The 23,623-nt window shown below is 48.5% G+C and overlaps 1 protein-coding gene across 5 annotated transcripts in view; it reads right to left on the reverse strand.

Annotated features, from left to right (window-relative positions):
* The window catches only part of LOC102444260 (protocadherin alpha-C2), a 175,606-nt gene that overhangs the window by 134,065 nt on the left and 17,918 nt on the right, over window positions 1-23,623 (reverse strand). Inside the window, exon 1 of one of the 5 annotated variants that reach the window (XM_025190741.2) lies at window positions 7,513-10,535. The exons of 2 other annotated variants lie outside the window; for them this stretch is intronic. In XM_025190741.2, coding sequence (XP_025046526.2) covers window positions 7,513-9,873 — 2,361 coding nt within the window. In that variant the 5' untranslated portion in view covers window positions 9,874-10,535. Of the gene's footprint in view, window positions 1-454; window positions 7,467-7,512; window positions 10,536-16,737; window positions 19,108-23,623 lie in introns of those variants that run through there. 2 more of the 5 variants (XM_014579524.3, XM_014579522.3) reach the window with 2 other exon arrangements.

A 23,623-nucleotide genomic window follows, 5' to 3' on the forward strand; every position in this document is an offset into this window, starting at 1 on the left:
TCCCAGATACAAATTTTAAGTCCCTGCATCAAAGAGGAACATCACAAAATATTTGTAAGAACTGGTTGTTGTTTTTTTAACATCAAAGCATCATTTTGCCCCTTATCTCATTGCCAGAAACAGATAAAAAGTTTTAACTGACATTTTTTGGGTAAATTTCATTTTAAATTATTTGAACTTGGGAAAACGTTAACCACAGAAAAGAAAAACATCAGACAACCGCACGACTGCTCTCAAAGAAGGATGGCACGCCTGTGAGAAACACAAGAATGCCCAGTGCTATAATACTGAACGCAAAAAGGGAGATTGGGAAGCGATGTACTGTCCTGGATATATTTCCTAAGATTAGCTGAAGAGAAACCCGGAGGATTCACCATTTTAATGGGTATGTGAACACAAATAACCAACAAAATTAGAGAAAACTACAAGGCGAATATACCCAAGAGAAACTCACCATTCCATTCTCGTTGCCTGTCAACTCCGGGTCTATTTTTCTCTCCCTGTTCTCTGCAGAGCTCGGGCAGACGGGGCTGAAAACCATCAGGTCGCTCCGGACGGTGCCTTCCCCGACACACACCAGCCGGCTCTGGCGCTGCGAATAGGACCAACTCCCCGCTTCGCTCGCGCTCGCCCCCGGGCCTTTCCCGGGCCCGCACGTCACTTCCGGGGCCCCCGGGCAGCGCAGCCCGACGTACAGGACAATCACCAGCACGAACAGCCCGGACACCGAGCAAATGGCGATCATCAGAGACACGTTCATGGCGCCCGCCGGCCCTGCGCTCCCCGCACGCGGCGGCCCCGACTCCCAGGCCACCGCCTGGGCACGCTCCGACAGCGACAGGCTCACGGTGGCGGTCGCGGACAGCGCCGGCTCCCCGTGGTCCCGCACCACGATCACCAGGCTCCGGCTGGGGCCGTCCGCCTCCTCCAAGGCCCGCGCCGTGCTGATCTCCCCGCTGTACACACCCACGCGGAAAGGCCCCGCCGCCCGCGGCTCCTGCAGCTCGTAGCGCAGCCAGGCGTTGTAGCCGGAATCCGCGTCCACCGCTCGCACCTTGCCCACCACGTGCCCGGCGCCGGCCGACAGCGGCACCAGCTCGGGCCCCAGCGCGCCGCGCCCGGACCCAGGCGGGGACACCACGGGCGCGTTGTCATTGGCATCCAGCACGAAGAGCTGCACGCTCACGTTCCCGCACAAGGCCGGCAGCCCCGCGTCCCTCGCGCTCACCTCGAACTGCAGCACCTGCAGCTCCTCGTAGTCCAGGGGCTGCAGGGCGGACACCTGCCCGCTCTCCGAGTGCACCGAGATGTAGCTGGACAGGGGCCGCTCGCCCACGCGCCTCTCCACCGCCCAGTAGCTCACCCGCCCGTTCGCCCCCAAGTCCGGGTCCCAGGCCGACACGCTCAGCACAGGGGCCCCGGCCGGGTTGTTCTCCCGCACGAACACCGTGTACACGGCCTGCGGGAACGCGGGCGCGTTGTCGTTCACGTCCGACAGCGGCACCACCAGCCGCCTGCTGGCCCACAGAGGCGGGGCCCCTTGGTCCCTGGCCCGCACCACGACCTCGTATTCAGCCACGCGCTCCCGATCCAGCGCCTCCGCCACCACCAGCGAGTGGTAATTCTTAAAGGTGGACACGAGGCGGAAGGGCAGGCCCGGCCCGATGGAGCAGCTGACTTTGCCGTTGTCTCCCGAGTCCCGGTCCGAGACGCTCAGAAGAGCCACCACTGTCCCCGGGGGGGCGTCCTCCGGCACCGGCAGCGACAGGGAAGTCACCGCCAGCTCGGGGGCGTGGTCGTTCACGTCCAGCACTTCCACCAGCACTTTGCAGTGTCCGACCATAGGTGGGGTTCCTTTGTCAATGGCTTCGATTTGAATTTCATATAAATTAGTGTCTTCGAAATCTAGTTCGTCATTAACTCGGAACTCTCCTGTATTTCGATCTATGCTAAACATCTGTTTGACACTTGAGGGAACACGATTGTTGAAGAAATATAAGACATCTTTATTAACCCCCTCATCCGAATCCGTGGCGTTCAGTTTGATAACTAATGTCCCATTCGCGGTGCCTTCTAATATTCTGACTTCATAGACGGGCTGGTTAAACACCGGCGCGTTGTCATTCACGTCCAGCACCGAGATCACCAGCTGCGCTGTGCCCGTCAGCTCCGGTTTGCCCCCGTCGGTGGCCGTGAGTAGTAAACGGTGCTCGGGGGTTTCCTCCCTGTCTAGCGGTTTCTTTAACACCAAAACTAACGATTTACTCAGATCATTTTTTCTTTGCACGTCTAAAGAGAAATATTCATTGGGGCTCAGTGTGTAGCTGAGCAGCGAGTTTGTGCCAATATCTGCGTCGGACGCGCCCTCTAGCGGGAACCGCGAGCCCGGCAGTCTGGATTCTGATATGAACAAGAAATCTTCATTCACCGCGAACGCCGGGGCGTTGTCATTGATGTCCCGTATCTCCACCTCCACGGGGAACAGCCGCAGCGGTTTGTCCACTAGCACCTCCAGGTCCAGGGCGCACCGGGGGCTCGGCCCGCACAGCTCTTCCCGGTCCAGCCGCGACTTCACCAGCAACGCGCCGCTCTGCGCATTTACCTCGAAACAGTCTCTGCCGCCCTTGGCCACCGCCCGCAACCGCCGAGACACCAGCTCCGCCACCTCCAGACCCACGTCCTGGGCCAGGCGGCCCACGAGCGTGCCGGGCTCGGCTTCCTCCGGCACGGAATAATGGAGCTGGCCGCCGCTCGCCGCCCAGGCCGCCTGGAGCAGAACCCAGCGCAGCAGCTGCCCCGCGCCCAGCGCCTCTCGCCGCACAAAGGCCATGGCGGACTGTGGCCGCTGCCTTTTTCTTTGTCAAGTGTCACTGCTTCGTGGCTGGTAAATGTAGAGAATTCTTGCAACTACGTATGAAAATATCATAAGTTAACGCTTTAAATCCAGCCCCTTCTGCCGCATTATTCCGCCATCTTCCCGAGCGTCATTCCCACTGCTCTCAGTCGCACTTGCGCTCTGATTTTCCATGTTTAAGGCAAGTCCTTTTTAAGTAGACAGCGCCATCTTGTGACTTAAGTTATAAATGCAAAACCACTTTATTTTTCTCCACGATTGTTCCTTAATATTTTGATTCTCCGCCCATGGGCCCTGGCTACCGGTGTGTGTCTGTCTTCGGTTCTCGCGTAAGGTGATCTTTTCGGATATTATGGAGAATTATATTCAGGGGAAATAATTATGTCTGCTGATGTTTTAAATCGTTATTAACACTGCCTAGAAATAGCTGCTGGTGGTTTGTCGTTTGATTGACAGATCGATGTAGGCAGACGGTGATAATGTGGAGATCTATGACCTGGGATGTAGAGGAGTACATGTGTAATAACTGTATATGGGAATGAACCAAATTGTACTGGAAAATATTTTCTCTTAAACTAACTTTCAGAAAGCATAGAAAATACAATCTTCTCATTATCAAGTTACAGTCAGCTCACTGGCCATATGTAAGATAACAGATAACTATGTGTAATCAGCGAACATAGGTCAATATATCAGAGAATTTCCTCTTAATGGTGTCAAAGATAGGGACAGGAAAAAGGTCTCCGAATTTCTAAAAGGCAATACGACGAGGCTCCGTAGGCAGGTCAAGTGTTTCACTGCGGCTCTGAATGATAGAATATCCCCCCCAGTTCCACGTTATAATCTATAGGGACAGGGTGGTGTCTCTTTGACTAGTCAGTGATCCCTCTGGGGATCAGAGCTTACTGTGCTGTCTGTTGGGAATCAGCCAGAGAAGCAGGATGGTAGGAGTAGTTAGGAGTTGCATGTTTATATCTTTAGTACAAACTTTTATTTGGGCTTTAATTGTGCCCCTGAAGTTTGTTCTTGTTATTTTCGTTGTACAATGAGCAAAAGCCACGACATAAATCACGTGAGACCAGCAGGAGCAGGACTGAGGAGAGGGGGAAAGTAATTTAAACAGGCGTTACCTGCGAAAATACACTGGTTTGGTTTCTTTGTTTTCTCTGCTGCGCGGCCGATCTGTGCCGCTACTCTGCTTTTAAAAGTTTATCTGCAAAATAGGCAACATTTCTTCTTCTAGCTTTCTGTAAGTGGTCGCATCGGGAGATGCTGAAGTGCTCGCAAACTGGGAATTAGTTACACAGAAAACCACACTCACCCATCCTACGCATGGTACAATTAAGGGAGATTATTTTCACATTCGGATACGGAGCCATCTGTCTCTACAAAGGACTCAGCTGCATGCGATGGCGGTATGCAGGACAGGGATTTTTATCAAGAATTTGCGATGGTCTCATGACTCCCCAGTTGCAAAATAGTTTCATTAGTTGTGACCGACCGAGTGCGCCAGAGCATTTGAAGTGATCACGGAGAAATGGATTCGACACAAAAATTAAGCATTTTGTCGCCTCTACTTCACCATAACACTTGTGTCCTGTGTGTTCGTTTGTAAACATATTACCTGAATTCAGCAGCTTCATTAACTTCCTTTCTAAACGATTGTTAATTGAATGAAATCTTTAAAAATGTTTCACTGTGTCTTTCCTCGCTGGGCAATTCGGAGTGTGGAAGCAGGAAAAAACAATTTATTTAAAAAACAAAACAAAACCCAACAACAGCATCTTAATTCTTTCCTGTTTGTGTCCCAGTCCTAGAGCCCGGAAAGATTCGGCATCTCCTTCTCCCCAAATCCTCAAATCAACCAGCACCAGTGGGGACTTTTCCGGTTAACTATCTCGGGCAGCGCCGCCTCGTGTTTCTTGAAAGTGGTAGTTGCTCCGAGGAGAACCCAGAAACAATCAGTCTTGATCTAAGTGTGTTCCTTCAACGAGTAGCTTCCGTGCGCTCAAATTCCTCTTAGAAGTTGCGGCTCCTCTGTTGCAATGTGCCTGCCACCCCAGTTTAATTTACAGCTAATTTCTATTAACCTTAATTTCTGTAAGGGGGAATGTATGGATTTTCCCTAGACCAGCGTAACAGACAATTACACAGATTGCCATTGGCATAGATTCCCTGGTAGATACCTAAGCGCTGACAATATTTATTTTGTTTCCTTCAGTGTCGCGTTGTTCTGCTTTCACTCAAACAATATTCTGGTTCTCGGTAATTGCTGCGTATTTTCTAATAAACTAAATTTTACAGTGACGGGAGAGCTGCTGGATAGTCTTACCTCAGATAAAAGGGAAAGAACATTCAGATGAATATCTATCCATTCCTATAATCCAATTTTATTTCTTGTTTACTATCAAATAGAAAAAGGGTGGTCGTCCCTGACATCCATGAACTCTAGAGTTTAATTTAAACTTAAGCTTACTTGCAATTTCCTTTTTGGGGGGCAAGCATTATATCAATGCCTCATGACCAAACATAAATTCAGTGTTAAAAACGAGACTGACCAGCAGAAAATAATTTGAGGAATGAAAACTTAAGTAGGGAAAGAACAGGTCAAGGAATATTTAGATACCTTCTTAGCTATAATTCCAGTCAAGAGGGCCTTATGAAATTCATTCTCGGGTATTTAAAGAACCAGCTGAAGCAATTTCGGAACCATTTGCAATTATCTTAGAGAAGTAGAGGTCTGCTGAGTTCCAGAAGACTGAAGGAGGGACATAGTACCCATTCTTAAAAAGGGAGACCAAGGACCTGAGCATTATAGACCAGTCAGCATAATAACTTCCATAGCTGGGCAGATTCTGGAATAAATGATTAATCGGTGAATGGATGAGCACTAGGAGGGTAACAGGGTTTTAAGGAATAGCCAGCATAGCTTTGTAAACAACAAATCACGTTAAGCCAATCTAATTGCCTTCTTTCAGTGCTTATTGGCCTAATGCACGCAGAAGCAGCAGCACGTTACAAATTAGGAAAAACTTTCCAACTGACAGGCAGCTAAACTTTAGAACAGGCTTCCAAGAGTGCTTGTGGAACCCCCATCTTTAATAACAGCTTGAACAAACACCTGTCTGGGAGGTGGTCATTTGGCTCACCAGAGTAGGGACTGGATCTGATGACTTCTGGCCGCCCTTGCAGCCCTACATTTCTCTGGTTCTATGATTATGCTACAATTAACAGCCATTACCTGGATCTTCATCCTCACGACTCTGCGTTTCGGAGATACCTTCTCTCTCACCAGGCAGAATAAAAAGACATTAAAAATATAACCCTCCTACTTCAAGATCCAAGCAACCAATAACTGCCCTGGGTTAAGAAGAAGCTTCTCACAGGCATGCTAGCGTTTGTCATTTTCCCCCTTCCGGGAGACATCTACTAGTGTGCTACAGACGTTGGGGTGATCCGGTAAGGCACTTTCCACGGGTCTAGAGAATAAACGATCTTTATGAATCAATACTTAGAAAGTGGGATTTCCAGCGTGTGAGTGCTGCCTATTGTAGCCAATAGCTGTATTTTGTTTCATGCAGAAAGAGGATGGGGCCATTGGAGCCGCTACTTACACTGGATTTACACTAGTGTAATCAAGATAAGACCCTCTCCTCTTTTCAACCACTTCTTCTCAGTACATCAATAGCTGAAATTTCTGAAATCTAAACCCATAATTAGAGACTTTCCTAAACTCCATTTGTCAGATCCACCCATCTCCAGTATTTATTTAGCTTTTGTATTTAGAGAGGACAGTTGAAACTCGGCGCTTCCATCTAACACTTGTCATTGCTTTTCACCACACACTATTATGCCAATGGGTTTGCCCCAGAGTCGGGAAGAGGAAACACCGGTCCGCCATTGATTCCAAATCTACTCGCGGACAGGAACTCTCACCTCGCCGGGAGAATTTTGTACAGAATTGGAAAACAGGAATGGACTTTTCTCTCCAAATGAACTTGGGACACTGAAAAAAGTGATTTTTTGTGTGTGTCTGTTCCTAACAGGAACCTTCATCTTCCCTATGAGCACAGTCTCTCCATTCCCGCATTTTAACGAACAGTCAGGAACTGGGGGAGAGGGGGGGGACCAGCAACGTTTTAATTAACTGATTCAAACGACTATTTCCATTCAAGCGTCTATCTCCGGATTGATCGACTGATGGGTTTGAAGCAGACCTTCTCCTTGACAGAGTATTCCTATTGATTTCGTTATCAATCAGTCCAGCAGATCTGACAGCTTCGCAACCAGAGCTAATTGAAACGAACTGCAAACAGATGCGGCTATTGCACAGCTCCAGCTGATCAGAATCAAACCACGCCGCGGCGGGAACTGTGTTTCACTGCGAAGTCAAACATGGGATTTCCCCGCAGAGCATCGTTAAAATGTCTCCGGGTTACACACGGACTCAGGAGAAAAATACGTTAAATATATTAACGTTCATTATGAAAAAGAATCGACCTGCTCCCGGAACTAAGCGCTGCCGGTCGGTTTCACAGACGTTTCAGCCCACCCACCACTACACAGCGTCATCCTCGCCACTCTGCGAGACACCTGCAGCACAATCCCCCAAACCGCGGCTCCGGGCGACTCCTCACACACTCCGCGCATGGACTCACCTGTCCTGCCGCACTTGGTGTCAGCGCCTGCTGCTTCTCCGCGCCGCTCGGGCAGACGGGGCTGAAAACCATCAGGTCGCTCCGGACGGTGCCTTCCCCGACACACACCAGCCGGCTCTGGCGCTGCGAATAGGACCAACTCCCCGCTTCGCTCGCGCTCACCCCCGGGCCTTTCCCGGGCCCGCACGTCACTTCCGGGGCCCCCGGGCAGCGCAGCCCGACGTACAGGACAATCACCAGCACGAACAGCCCGGACACCGAGCAAATGGCGATCATCAGAGACACGTTCATGGCGCCCGCCGGCCCTGCGCTGCCCGCACGCGGCGGCCCCGACTCCCAGGCCACCGCCTGGGCACGCTCCACCAGCGACAGGCTCACGGTGGCGGTCGCGGACAGCGCCGGCTCCCCGTGGTCCCGCACCACGATCACCAGGCTCCGGCTGGGGCCGTCCGCCTCCTCCAAGGCCCGCGCCGTGCTGATCTCCCCGCTGTACACACCCACGCGGAAAGGCCCCGCCGCCCGCGGCTCCTGCAGCTCGTAGCGCAGCCAGGCGTTGTAGCCGGAATCCGCGTCCACCGCTCGCACCTTGCCCACCACGTGCCCGGCGCCGGCCGACAGCGGCACCAGCTCGGGCCCCAGCGCGCCGCGCCCGGACCCAGGCGGGGACACCACGGGCGCGTTGTCATTGGCATCCAGCACGAAGAGCTGCACGCTCACGTTCCCGCACAAGGCCGGCAGCCCCGCGTCCCTCGCGCTCACCTCGAACTGCAGCACCTGCAGCTCCTCGTAGTCCAGGGGCTGCAGGGCGGACACCTGCCCGCTCTCCGAGTGCACCGAGATGTAGCTGGACAGGGGCCGCTCGCCCACGCGCCTCTCCACCGCCCAGTAGCTCACCCGCCCGTTCGCCCCCAAGTCCGGGTCCCAGGCCGACACGCTCAGCACAGGGGCCCCGGCCGGGTTGTTCTCCCGCACGAACACCGTGTACACGGCCTGCGGGAACGCGGGCGCGTTGTCGTTCACGTCCGACAGCGGCACCACCAGCCGCCTGCTGGCCCACAGAGGCGGGGCCCCTTGGTCCCTGGCCCGCACCACGACCTCGTATTCAGCCACGCGCTCCCGATCCAGCGCCTCCGCCACCACCAGCGAGTGGTAATTCTTAAAGGTGGACACGAGGCGGAAGGGCAGGCCCGGCCCGATGGAGCAGCTGACTTTGCCGTTGTCTCCCGAGTCCCGGTCCGAGACGCTCAGAAGAGCCACCACTGTCCCCGGGGGGGCGTCCTCCGGCACCGGCAGCGACAGGGAAGTCACCGCCAGCTCGGGGGCGTGGTCGTTCACGTCCAGCACTTCCACCAGCACTTTGCAGTGTCCCGCCAGTGGGAGATTCCCTTTATCCTTGGCCTCAACTCGGATTTCGTATAAATTGTGCTCTTCATAATCAATCTCTCCTTTCACTCTGATCTCCCCAGAGTCTGTGTCTATACTGAACAAGTCTCTGCCACTAGGCGGAAGGAGGCTGATGAAAGAATAGAAAATGTCCTTATTAGTTCCCTCGTCCAAATCGGTGGCATTGAGTGTCGCCACTAGCACACCGCTCGCCGCGTTTTCCCACAACTTTATTTCATAGACGGGCTGGCTAAACTCGGGCGGATTGTCATTGGCGTCCAGGACAGTCACGTGCAGCTCAACTGAGCCGGAGAGCCCGGGTTTGCCCGCATCAGTGGCTGTGAGCACTAAACGATGCTTGGGGCTTTCCTCTCTGTCCAGCGGTTTCTTTAAGACCAGATCTGGAGACGCGGTTTGATCGTTTTTCGTTTGCAAGTCTAGGCTGAAATGTTCATTGGGGCTCAGTGTGTAGCTGAGCAGCGAGTTTGTGCCAATATCTGCGTCGGACGCGCCCTCTAGCGGGAACCGCGAGCCCGGCAGTCTGGACTCTGCGATGAACAGATTTAACTCGCTCACCGCGAACGCCGGGGCGTTGTCATTGATGTCCCGTATCTCCACCTCCACGGGGAACAGCCGCAGCGGTTTGTCCACTAGCACCTCCAGGTCCAGGGCGCACCGGGGGCTCGGCCCGCACAGCTCTTCCCGGTCCAGCCGCGACTTCACCAGCAACGCGCCGCTCTGCGCATTTACCTCGAAACAGTCTCTGCCGCCCTTGGCCACCGCCCGCAACCGCCGAGACACCAGCTCCGCCACCTCCAGACCCACGTCCTGGGCCAGGCGGCCCACGAGCGTGCCGGGCTCGGCTTCCTCCGGCACGGAATAATGGAGCTGGCCGCCGCCCGCCGCCCAGGCCGCCTGGAGCAGAACCCAGCGCAGCAGCTGCCCCGCGCCCAGCGCCTCTCGCCTCGGACCGGCCATGGCGGACGCTCCCGTTTAAAATTCGCTGTTTGAGACGGGGCGAATGCAGGTAATTTTGAAATGCCGGTTCCCTTCTCTTCGGAGCGGGTCGCGTCTGATTTGATCCGCCCTTGCTGTTGACGTGAATCCCAGTATAATCCTGGGAGGGGCTTCCCTTTTCCTTTCTCGGAGAAGGCTTTTTGTGGTCTACAGCGGCACCATGCGACCAAATGTATAAATGCGACATTTTCTTTTCCTTTCCTGTGCTTGTAGGTTTTTTCTTATTGTTTTAGTCTTGTCACATTTTCAAAAAAGTCTTTTCACAGAACGTTTGTAAATGTTGTGGCAATCGGAGTATTTAAATGTGTAACAAGTTGGAGTATATTGAAATGCCTTGTTTTCATTAGATATCCAGTGGCAACATTAGTAGCGCCTGGCTGCCCTCATCTTTTCATTGTATGAAACTTTATTATGTTAGTCGTTTATTTTCTGTTGTGATGACTTCAGAGCCTGGGCCCCTTTAGAATGGTTATCTTCAAACAGCCGGAGGGCACCTGAAGTGCATTGTTTGCTCTATCAGCTTGTAAACTCAGTCTTTCATTATGTATTTTACCTCTCTTTTGCTGTGTACACGCTTTACATTTATATTGTAGTCTACAGATAACTCCTATTCCCTCTCTTCAAGATCTTAGACTCTGAAGACACAGTCCTGTGTGTTTCACCCTTAATAACTACTTCATACCTACTGAAATCAGTATGTAAAGTGAATACAGATTGCAAGGACATGGTTAGAACATGATACTGCAATTACTATACTTTTTGGAATTCTTCAGTTTTACAATGTCTCTTAATGCAACAACTGCAGAATCCAACAGGAGTAAATTCTGAAGTGCACTTAGCTGTTTAACCATTGAACGTTGTGTAATTCCCTGTTGTGTAATTCCCTCTAGTGCCCATCGATGTCTATGATCGCACACAGTTGAAATCTATTTTCCTGACACCTGTCTGCATGCAGGACAATGCCACCCTAATTTCTCATCGATAAAGACAAAGTCTATGAATCTATGAAATGATTAAAGGTCAGAAGGGACCATTATGATCATCTAGTCTGATCCCCAGCACGCTGCAGGCCACAGAATCTCACCCACCCCTCTTAGAATAATCCTCTCACCTATATCTCCAATATTGAAGCCTTCAAATACTTTGAAGGTCCCAAGATGCAGAGAATCCGCCAGCTGTGATCTGCGCCCCATGCTACAGAGGAAGGCGAAAAACCTCCAGGGTCTCTGACAATCTACCCTGGAGGAAAATTCCTTCCCGACCCCAAATATGGTGATCAGCTAAACCCTGAGCATGTGGGCAAGACTCACCAGCCAGACACCCAGAAATTCTCTATAGTAACTCCTATCATCCCTCCATTGACATATTTCCCACTGAAAATGAATGGTCAATTAGTTACCAAGATCATATTCTCTCATCAACCCATCCCCTTATCATAGAATCATAGAACTGGAAGAGATCTCAGAAGGTCATCAAGTCCAGCCCCCTGCTCTAGGCAGGACCAATCCCATCTAAATCAACCCGGCCAGGGCTTTGTCAAGTTGAGACTTAAACACCTCTAGGGATGGAGACTCCACTACTTCCCTAGGTAACCCATTCCAGTGCTTCACCACCCTCCTAGTGAAATAGTTTTTCCTAATATCCAACCTGGACCTCTCCCACCACAAGTGTGGTACTTGAGGGTAAGCAGAAGAGTAAAAAATTATGGGTTGTAATTGAATTACTGTTTTCTAATTCTTCAGTAGTCACCAGTTATTCTGTATTTTTATTATTTAAGTACATGGGGGAATCATGAGAATCCTTTTTCTGATTTCCATCAGCATCTGACACACAACACTTGTAGGAAATTATTCAAAACTTCTAGCATTTTTCCAATACATGTGATATTTATACAATATTTTCCTGAACCTAAAAACTCTAGTCATCTGAAGAAGTGGGCTGTGCCCACAAAAACTCATGATACCATCTACATGTTTTGTTACTCTATAAAATGCTACCAGACCATTTGTTGTTTTTTAAGTTTATCCTGTACAGACTAACTCAGCTACCCCCTGAAGCTTCTAAATATTATATTAATTATCCATAGTTTTGTTCATGCTGCTTCTCTGGAGAAGAATTTAAATTCTCTTAGCAACACTCATATTCTAGGATACAAAATCTTTCAGACTCTACATAAGGATCATTGATTTGTTGGATTGGGATGTAGCAATATGTGTCTTTATCATATCAACCAGATTGCATTATCAGCACACAACCATTTCTAGATAGGTATAGTGTTATGCACTCACCTTATTATACATGCCATGGAGATTGGATGGACAGAAGGTAACTTCCCTAACTGGAGGGAAATTTTCCTATCAACTTACACTAGTACATCTCAGAAGAGATCCCTTGAAGATAAAGATCTCCTCTCTGAGAACATTCAATGTGGGTGCTTTCATATAGACAAACAGGGCACAGAATAGGTTCTTGTGTGCAAAACATTTTTACATCTTGAATTTAAAATATTATTTTATATAGACTATGGCTTCATATCTGCATCTTCAGGAGAAAGTTAATCTATGTCGATACTCCTTTCCATCTCCTCAACTGCAGAAATATGTCCCGTCTCTTCCACAAAATTCAGCATTTAGAAATTGGCTTCCCATTCAATATACATCTGATCAGGGTTTAAACAACACTTTTGTGTCTGCTTTTCCTGAATCTTCAGTTAAATAATGTCTTTCCTTTATCTACCTCAGATTGCCATGTAACGTGGGCAAACACCAACTTTAATAATCATGCACAGCAACTGTGCACTACAGTAACTACAAAATGAAATGACACGGAGCTTCAAGTTATTAGTACAATTCGTGGAACAGATTTGGATTTCTTCTCTGCCTTTAGGAATTTTTCTAGCCGAGAGCACTGGATAGGAGTCTCTGGCATCAGACAACTTCTAATCAGCCAGTTCAATTTTCCAAAAACTGAAGAAAGATCAGTAGACTCTAACCATCAAGAATTTCAATAGGTCTTAGATGTCTTCAAGGGCTCTTCTTCACATCAATCATTTCGGAAAGCAACATAGTGTATCTTCTCAGGCCAGTAAGGGTACATCTATTCAGCAGCATTATTTCAGAATAACTAATGTTATTTTGAAATAACAAAAGTTCAAGCCATTATTTTGAAATAATACGGAGATGGAGAAGGACTTCTTACTCAATCCCTGTAATTCTCATTTCACAAGGAGTAAGCGAAATCAAAGAGTGCTCTTCCTTTGACTTTCTGCTGTGTAGACAGCATCAAAAGCCAAATTAAGCTGTTTAGACTTCATCTATGCAATTGATGTAGCTGAGGTTGCACATCTTAATTTGACTTTTGCCCTGCCATGTAGATGTACCCTGTGGCTGTGTCTACACTGGCGTCATCTTGCACAAAAACTTGCTGCCTGTCTACACTGGCTGCGTGTTCTTGCGCAAGTAAAGTGACATTCTAATGTATGAAATCAAGGCTTCTTGCACCAGAACTCTGATGCTCCCGCTCAGGAATAAGCCCTTTTGCGCAACTCTTCTTGCGCAAGAGACCAGTGTAGACAGGCAACATGAATTTCTTGCGCAAGAAAGCCCTATGGTTAAAATGGCCATCAGAGCTTTCTTGCGCAAGAGAGCATCTACACTGGCATGGATGCTCTTGCGCAAAACCACATCTTTTGCGCAAAAGTACATGCCAGTGTAGACGCTCTCTTCTGGAAGAGTTTTTGCACAAGAAGCTGCCAGTGTAGACATAGCCTCACAGTATGCACACGGTAGGAAGATGTTGATTCTGGAAGGGTAGCTTTCTTCTTCTCCACATTTGGAAATCACTCCACGGCCCTCTCTGATGTAGATTTAATGTTGCCTTTATTTAACAAGATGTCTGCAATTAGCTGTTCCTCGATATGCTAAATACCCTGAAGATAAAAACATAAACCTGACCAATTGGACCAGACGAAAGTTCCATCCAGCCCAGTATATTGCCTTTCAACAGTGACCCATGCCAGAGGCTTCAATAGGATTAACAGAACAGAGCAATTATCAAGTGATCAGATCCTTGCTGTTCAGTACCAGTATCTCACTTTCAGAGGCTTAGGGACACTCAGAGCAGGGGTAGCACCCTGGCCATCTTTCCCAATAGCCACTGGTTAGCCTAACTTCCATATACTTATCTATATCTTCTTTGAACCCAGCTATAGTTTTGGCCTCACAATATCCCCGGCAATGAGTTGAAGAGGCTGACTGAACATTTTGTGAAGAAGCATTCCTTTTTGTTTGTTTTAAACCTGGTGCCTATTTATTTCATCATGTGAACCCCCCCCCCCCCCCCCCAGGGTTCTTTTGTTAGTATTATTTATGCCTTCACCTTTCTTATTCACTTTCTCCACGTCATCGATGGTATAGATTTTTATGATACAGCTGAAAAGTTACAGTCTTTTAAATCTCTCCTCACATGCAAGCTGTTCCATACTCCTAATCATTTCCTGTGCCCTTTTCATTTTTAATAGATCTTTTCTGAGATGGGATGACAAGAACTGCAAACATTACTCAAGATGTGAATATTTCATGTGTGTATATAGAAGCATTATGATAGATATAGCCCACCAGAGTAACTATTTCCTAATTGTTCTTAACATCGTTATCTTTTTTGACTACCACTGCACATTGAGTGGATGTTTACAGAGAATTTACCTATAATGACTCCAAGATCTCTTTCTTAGGTAGAAAAAGCTAATTTTGTCTGTGTCATTCACATGTATGGTTGGTGAATGTATGGTTGGAATTATGTTTTACAATATGTTTTATTTTTCATTTATCAGAATTTAATTTCATCTGCAGTTATGTTGCTCAGTCACGCAGTTTTGAGAGATCCCTTTGTAACTCTTCACAATCTGCTCTAAACTGCACTGTAGAGAGTAATTTTCTAGTATTTGCAACCTTTTCTACCTCACAGTTTACCCCTTTGCCCAGATCATTTATTAATATGTTGAGAAGGACTGGTCCCAATAAAGATGCCTCAGAGAAACCACTATTTACCTCTCCCCATTCTGGAAACTGACCATTTATCCTACATCTTGTTTCCTATCTTTTAACCAGTAGTAATCCAGGAGAGGACCTTCCCATACCGGTTTACTCCGCTTAAGAGCCTGCGAGAAGGGACCTTGTTAAAGTAAAGGCTTTCTGAAAGCCCAAGTACACCAGCCCCTGCATCTCACTGGTCCACGTTTGTTGACCCATTCAAAGAATTTGTGTAGATTGGTGGGGTATGATTTCCGTTTACAAAAGCCACATTGACTCTCCCCAATAAATCATGTTCATCTACCTGATAATTATGATCTTTATTATCATTTCAACCAATTTTCCCGGTACCAAAGTTATGCTGACCAGTCTGTAATTGTGAGGATGGCCTCTGAAGCCACTATAAAAATTTGTGTAATCTTAGTTATCCTCCAATCATCTAGTACAGTGGTTCATTTAGGCGATATACTCTTACACAAGGACCATATTGGGTCAGGCCAAAGGTCTATCTGGCCCACTGTCCTGTCTGCCCACAGGGGCCGATGCCAGGTGTCCCAGAGGTAGTGAACAGAACAGGGAATCATCAAGTGATCCCTCCCTGTTGCCCATTCCCAGCCTCCGACAAACAAAGGCTAGAGAAACCATTCCTTTTCGGGCATTGTTCTTATTTAAACGCTGGATTTCTAGCCATAGAAATTCTACTATAATCTGATTTAAGCTGTTTACTATATTTGACTCATGACTATGTGCTTTCTTTCACATAGAGTGCCACTCCCCTATCAGCAGGACCTACTGTATCTTGACTACATATGTTGTTTCCAAGTACTATGATTTCCAACTATCATCATCCCACCAAGTTTCTGTGATGTTTATTGTACTACTATCCTCATTTAATATCAGGTTTAAGGTATCAAATTCTTGTCACTTTTTAGTTATTTGCCTTCATGTGATGCAATTGTGAGCGATTCTTTTCCATTTGACTTTTTCTCTTTACTTGCTATCATTTACTTTATGGATAAACAAGAACTGTAAAAATCTCATCATCCCAATATTTTCTTATTACGAGAACCTGGTACAGACATGGTCTCAAATCCAGATTTTAAAAAATACGAAGTAACGACTCCCCTTTCGGAAAGGATTTTGGGTGAATTAGCCCTTAATTCCAGTGTCCCCCAGGCTTCAGAAAGTATCACCCATGAAAATGTTTCTGAGCAAGATTTTTCTCCGAAACATATTTTAGAGTTCTGAAGAATACCATTGAATTGACCCAAAGGACTGCACACACGGGGATGCCTCCTTGAACACCATGCACAACTACATTTCTGAAATGTGTCACTGTATTGGGCACAAAAGCCCTAGAAACGCAGCAATCAGATTTTATCAGCCAAAGAGTGAAAGTCACAATATTCCTAGAGAAAACCTGGGGTCCATTCCTTTAAAATATATCCGTTTGAAGAAATAGAGAATATGACCCAACAGAATATCACCCAATGGAAAAGACACGTTCACAATGCACCTTAAAATGCTAGCCCATATTTTTCTTAAATAAATAACTTTGGGGTAATATATCCAACAGCAAAGAAGTTTACATCGACCTCACTCTGTTAAAAAAAAAAAACATCCCCATAACAATTACCGCTCACCCAACTCACCAAGAGTCCCTTTTGGAAATTTTCCTGAATGCGATTCTTACTTCAATTTCTGGATTTCACCAACATCACATCATGAAATCATAAACTTTACAGAAATTAAACATTTTCTAACAAACTCTCATAGAACTTATGGCATGACTAACCTGGCCATCACTGAGCAGCTGCTCCTGTTTCACGTTCCCCTCAATCTTTGCAGAACTCGGGCAGACGGGGCTGAAAACCATCAGGTCGCTCCGGACGGTGCCTTCCCCGACACACACCAGCCGGCTCTGGCGCTGCGAATAGGACCAACTCCCCGCTTCGCTCGCGCTCACCCCCGGGCCTTTCCCGGGCCCGCACGTCACTTCCGGGGCCCCCGGGCAGCGCAGCCCGACGTACAGGACAATCACCAGCACGAACAGCCCGGACACCGAGCAAATGGCGATCATCAGAGACACGTTCATGGCGCCCGCCGGCCCTGCGCTCCCCGCACGCGGCGGCCCCGACTCCCAGGCCACCGCCTGGGCACGCTCCGACAGCGACAGGCTCACGGTGGCGGTCGCGGACAGCGCCGGCTCCCCGTGGTCCCGCACCACGATCACCAGGCTCCGGCTGGGGCCGTCCGCCTCCTCCAAGGCCCGCGCCGTGCTGATCTCCCCGCTGTACACACCCACGCGGAAAGGCCCCGCCGCCCGCGGCTCCTGCAGCTCGTAGCGCAGCCAGGCGTTGTAGCCGGAATCCGCGTCCACCGCTCGCACCTTGCCCACCACGTGCCCGGCGCCGGCCGACAGCGGCACCAGCTCGGGCCCCAGCGCGCCGCGCCCGGACCCAGGCGGGGACACCACGGGCGCGTTGTCATTGGCATCCAGCACGAAGAGCTGCACGCTCACGTTCCCGCACAAGGCCGGCAGCCCCGCGTCCCTCGCGCTCACCTCGAACTGCAGCACCTGCAGCTCCTCGTAGTCCAGGGGCTGCAGGGCGGACACCTGCCCGCTCTCCGAGTGCACCGAGATGTAGCTGGACAGGGGCCGCTCGCCCACGCGCCTCTCCACCGCCCAGTAGCTCACCCGCCCGTTCGCCCCCAAGTCCGGGTCCCAGGCCGACACGCTCAGCACAGGGGCCCCGGCCGGGTTGTTCTCCCGCACGAACACCGTGTACACGGCCTGCGGGAACGCGGGCGCGTTGTCGTTCACGTCCGACAGCGGCACCACCAGCCGCCTGCTGGCCCACAGAGGCGGGGCCCCTTGGTCCCTGGCCCGCACCACGACCTCGTATTCAGCCACGCGCTCCCGATCCAGCGCCTCCGCCACCACCAGCGAGTGGTAATTCTTAAAGGTGGACACGAGGCGGAAGGGCAGGCCCGGCCCGATGGAGCAGCTGACTTTGCCGTTGTCTCCCGAGTCCCGGTCCGAGACGCTCAGAAGAGCCACCACTGTCCCCGGGGAGGCGTCCTCCGGCACCGGCAGCGACAGGGAAGTCACCGCCAGCTCGGGGGCGTGGTCGTTCACGTCCAGCACTTCCACCAGCACTTTGCAGTGTCCGGACAAAGGGTACGTGCTTTTATCTGTTGCCTGCACTTGAATCTCGTATAAATTAGTATCTTCGAAATCCAATTTTCCGTTCACTCTCAGCTCACCAGTGTCCGGATCAATGATAAACATGGGGCTCTGAGCGTGCGCAGTGACACTGCGTATGGAATATGAAATATCCTTACTTAGCCCCTCATCCAAATCTGTGGCGTTGAGTTTCATTACTAGTGACCCATTTGGTGCATTTTCTAATATCTGGACCTTGTAAAGAGACTGGTTAAACACCGGCGCGTTGTCATTGACGTCCAGGACCGAGATCACCAGCTGCGCTGTGCCCGTCAGCTCTGGTTTGCCCCCGTCGGTGGCCGTGAGCAATAAACGGTGCTCGGGGGTTTGCTCTCGGTCCAGGGGCTTCTTTAGCACCAGCTCAACCGATTTACTTTGTTCATCATTCGTTCGTGTTTCTACAGTAAAATAGTCACTGGGGCTCAGTGTGTAGCTGAGCAGCGAGTTTGTGCCAATATCTGCGTCGGACGCGCCCTCTAGCGGGAACCGCGACTCGGGAGGTCTGGATTCTAAGATAAACAGATTTTCTTTGCTTACAGGGAACGCCGGGGCGTTGTCATTGATGTCCCGTATCTCCACCTCCACGGGGAACAGCCGCAGCGGTTTGTCCACTAGCACCTCCAGGTCCAGGGCGCACCGGGGGCTCGGCCCGCACAGCTCTTCCCGGTCCAGCCGCGACTTCACCAGCAACGCGCCGCTCTGCGCATTTACCTCGAAACAGTCTCTGCCGCCCTTGGCCACCGCCCGCAACCGCCGAGACACCAGCTCCGCCACCTCCAGACCCACGTCCTGGGCCAGGCGGCCCACGAGCGTGCCGGGCTCGGCTTCCTCCGGCACGGAATAATGGAGCTGGCCGCCGCCCGCCGCCCAGGCCGCCTGGAGCAGAACCCAGCGCAGCAGCTGCCCCGCGCCCAGCGCCTCTCGCCGCAGAAGGTCCATGGCGGACGCCGGTTAACAATAAAATCCCCGAATTTCTCCAGAAAAATCTTCTCGGCAGTCTTGGCGGAGGTGCGATTCCAAGCGCTCCGTGGGGCAGTGCCGCTGAATCTCTGCTGTGTTGCAGGGCTGAATAGGGGTCGGTGGGAGGAGCTGTGTTTTTCCCTTTCTGTGAAAACGTATTTTTAGCCAACAGTGGCACCTTGTGGCGTGAAGGTATAAAGTCTGGTCTAGCGATTTCCATTCTTAGCTTACCTTTCCTCTCGGCCTGGACACTGTTTACTCCTTACAGTTGGCCTAATTTCTCAAGGAAAGAAATGTGTAATTATATTTACTTTATAAACATCACCTATAATTCTATGTAAGGTTTATTTTATTGGTAAATATAAATTATTTTGGGAAATTTTGAAGATTTTCTTGACAGCCGATCTTAATTTCAGACCATATGATCATTAAAATCCTGGAATAAGTCTAATACTAGGAGGTTTCTTTCATGTAGTCGGGTTTGTTGAGGTTCCCCAGTTGGTGGGACTTGATGTTCTCAAAGTATCTGCCATGGACATTGCATTAGTGTTATTTAGTGTCTACCTTGGTTATATATCATGTCTGTTTTCATTTGGACCAGCAGAAAATCTTCAACAGCTGACTGAGTACATGTGTCTGAATGTACACTGGGAAAAAGTAGGGATAGTGATCGTGTAACAGACAAGGTAGGGAAGTAATGTCTTTTAATGGACCAACTTGTGCAGGTGGAAGGGACAAGCTTTTTATCCTTAAACATAAGAAGTTCACATAGTCTCAGGAGACAAAATAGTGCAGAAGCCCAATGTAAAAGCAGGTTATTTAATTGTGTTTCAAATATATGAATGAAAAAAACCTTTCAGAATTTGACCTTTCAGAGGCTTTAAGCCTTTTGGGCTGCGGGCTCTATGGCAGATTGTATGCTCTTCAGGACAGAGACCATGACTGATTCAATGCTTGCACAGTGCATAGCATGGATTTGCTCTCTACTACCCTGAATTGCTCTGGGTACTTTCCAGACCTAACTTTTCCGGCATTTCAAACACAAAAAGATGTCACATTTCATTGCATAATTTTTACAATTAGAGTCAAAGTGTCCAGGGATCCAAGAAGTCAGCATCTCATAGATGCAGGGAGAGGATTTGGAAATTAAACATCTTTTTCCTTTAAAAAAGAAACATCTAAAGTCCAGGACTCTTAATAATGAAGTGGATAAGTGTGTCAAACTGCAGTACAATCTAGACCATCAGAGGGCTGTGTCATCCCTGCCATGTAACCTGGGGTGCCTTGCGAGGCCTTGCTGCTGTAGCCTGCAACCTGGACCACTCTCAGCCAGCCACCAGAATACAGATCATTCTCAGATGAGATGACTAAGGGGAGGATATGATAGAAGTGTATAAAATCATGATCAGTGTGTAAAAAGTAGATAAAGAAGTGTCATTTACTCTCTTATAACACTAGAACTAGAGGTCACCAAATGAATTAATAGGCAGCAGGATTAAAACAAACAAAAGGGAGTACTTCTTCACACAATGCACGGTCAATCTGTGGAACTCCTTGCTAAAACATGTTGTGAAGGCCAAGAGTATAACAGGGTTCAAAAAAGAAGTAGGTACATTCATGGAAGATTGGTGCATGAATAGTTATTAGCCAACATGGGCAAGGAAAGTGTTCCTTGCTTCTATTTGTCAGAAGCTTGGAATGGGCAACAAGGCATGAATAACCTAATGTTTACATATTCTGTTAATTCCCTGTGGAGCACCTGGCATTGGCCTCAGTCAAAAGACTGCTTACTGGGCTCCTGGACCGTTCTTATGTTCTCTGTCACGTGCCTCGGGGAAGGATCAGGGTGGGTGATGACATTTGTCCTTCTATAACCCACGCAAAATCTTATAATTTTACCTCTTTTGGCTTTTTGATTTAGTAATCACTCCCATGTCTAGCATGCTTTCCATCTCCTCCTGAACTGGTTTTGCATTTCTCCTTTTGCATGCTGGCCCTATAGTTTCAATACAACGCACTATTTTGGTAGTTAAATCTGGCAGGCTGGAAAATACCTATTTGTGGTATTTTAAGAGGGCCAACGTCTCCTGCTTTTGGGTTGTGTCCAACTTCCCCTTTCCCCAAATCTCAGTGCTCTCCAGAGGAGTTTCTTCCTTATGCTCCCTTACCAAATCAATTACAAGCACAGCAAATGCTCCCTCATCAGCACAACAGATCATATTCATTGCCATTTTATTTCTTTAGACTGCGGGCTCTTTTCCAGGTTCTAGTGCATGAAGTCCATCAGAGCCTTTAAAATGTCTTTAAAAGGAGTAGTGATAGAGATGTAGCCGTGTTAGTCTGGGGTAGCTGAAGCAAAATGCAGGACAATGTAGCACTTTAAAGACTAACAAGATGGTTTATTAGATGATGAGCTTTCGTGGGCCAGACCCACTTCCTCAGATCAAATAGTGGAAGAAAGTAGTCACAACCATATATACCAAAGGATACAATTAAAAAAAATGAACACATATGAAAAGGACAAATCACAATGCAGAACAGGAGGGGGATACGGGCGGGGGGAGGAAGGAAGGTAAGTGTCTGTGAATTGATGATATTAGAGGTAGGGAGAGTGGGATGTTTGTGAGTTAATGGTATTAGAGGTGATAATTGTGGAAACTATCTTGGTAATGGGTGAGATAGTTCAAATGTTTGTTGAGTCCTTTTTGGAAAGTGTCGAATTTTAACATGAATGACAGTTCAGAGGATTCCCTTTCAAGTGCAGATGTAAAAGGTCTTTGTAGCAGAATGCAGGTGGTTAAGTCATTGAGAGAGTGTCCTTTCTGGTTAAAATGGCAAGAAACTGTTTTCTCTTTGTGATCTTGTCTGATATCTGTTTTGTGGGCATTGATCCTTTGGCGAAATGTCTGAGATGTTTGTCCAATGTACATAGCAGACGGACACTTTCGGCACATGATAGCATAGATTATATTTCTGGATGCGCAGGAATATGTGTTCTTGATCTTATAACTCACTTGGTTAGGTCCAATAATGGTATCAGCAGAATGAATATGTGGACAAAGCTGGCAATGGGGTTTGTTGCAAGGGAAGGTACCAGGGTTGGTATTAGTGTGGTATATCCTATGGTGGTTGGTAAGAATCATCTTGAGGTTAGGTGGTTGTCTATAGGAGACTATGGGTCTGTCTCCCAGAGCCTCTTTGAGTATGGTATCCTGTTCCAATAGGCTGTAGTTTATTGATAATATGTTGGACAGGTTTAAGTTGGGGGTTGTAGGTGATGACAAGTGGTGTTCTATTGTTGGTTTTCTTGGGTCTGTCTTGAAGTAGATGGTTTCTAGGTATTCGTCTGGCTCTTTCAATTTGCTTTTTTATTTCTCTGGGTGGGTAGTTGAGGTTTATAAATGCTTGGTAGAGATCCTGAAGCTTCTGGTCCCTGTCAGTGGGATTAGAGCAGATGCGGTTGTATCGAAGGGCTTGGCTATAGACGATGGATCGTGTGGTGTGTTCTGGATGGGAGCTGGATGCATGTAGGTAACTGTATGAGTCGGTGGGTTTTCTGTAGAGAGTGGTGTCTAATTTTCCATTGTTGATTTGTACAGTGGTGTCCAGGAAGTGGATCTCTCGTGTAGAACGGTCCAGGCTGAGGTTGATGGTGGGGTGTAGGTTGTTGAAATCTCTGTGGAATATCTCCAGTGTTTCTTGGCCATGAGTCCAGATCATAAAGATGTCATCGATGTACCGTAGGTAGAGGAGGGGTGAAAGGGGACGGGAGTTGAGGAAACGTTGTTCTAGGTCAGCCATAAAGATGTTAGCATACTGTGGGGCCATGCGTGTACCCATGGCTGTGCCGCTGATCTGGAGGTATAAGTTGTTCTCAAACTGGAAATAATTGTGGGTGAGAACAAAGTTACATAGGTCTGCTGTCAGGTTGGCAGTAGTGTCCTCTGGGATAGTGTTTCTAATTGCTTGTAATCCGTCTTCATGTGGGATGTTGGGATATAGAGCTTCTACATCCATGGTGGCAAGGATGGTATTATTGGGGAGGTTATTTGAACTCTCTCACCCATTACCAAGATAGTTTCCCCAATTATCACCTCTAATACCATTAACTCACAAACATCCCACTCTCCCTACCTCTAATATCATCAATTCACAGACACTTACCTTCCTTCCTCCCCCCTACCCCCCCCCCCCCGCATCCCCCTCCTGTTCTGCAATGTGATTTGTCCTTTTCATATTTGTTACATTTTTTTAAATTGTATCCTTTGGTATATATGGTTGTGACTATTTTCTTCCACTATTTGATCTGAGGAAGTGGGTCTGGCCCACGAAAGCTCATCATCTAATAAACCATCTTGTTAGTCTTTAAAGTGCTACATTGTCCTGTATTTTGCTTTAAAAGGAGTGACATGGTCCTCCACAGGCATCTCTGCACTTCTTTACAGCCCTCCCATGGCTCTCAATGTACACTGAGGCATCTTACCTGACCCCCTTA

This window comes from Pelodiscus sinensis, chromosome 17 (assembly GCF_049634645.1).
Source record: "Pelodiscus sinensis isolate JC-2024 chromosome 17, ASM4963464v1, whole genome shotgun sequence".
Lineage (NCBI taxonomy): Eukaryota > Metazoa > Chordata > Testudines > Trionychidae > Pelodiscus > Pelodiscus sinensis.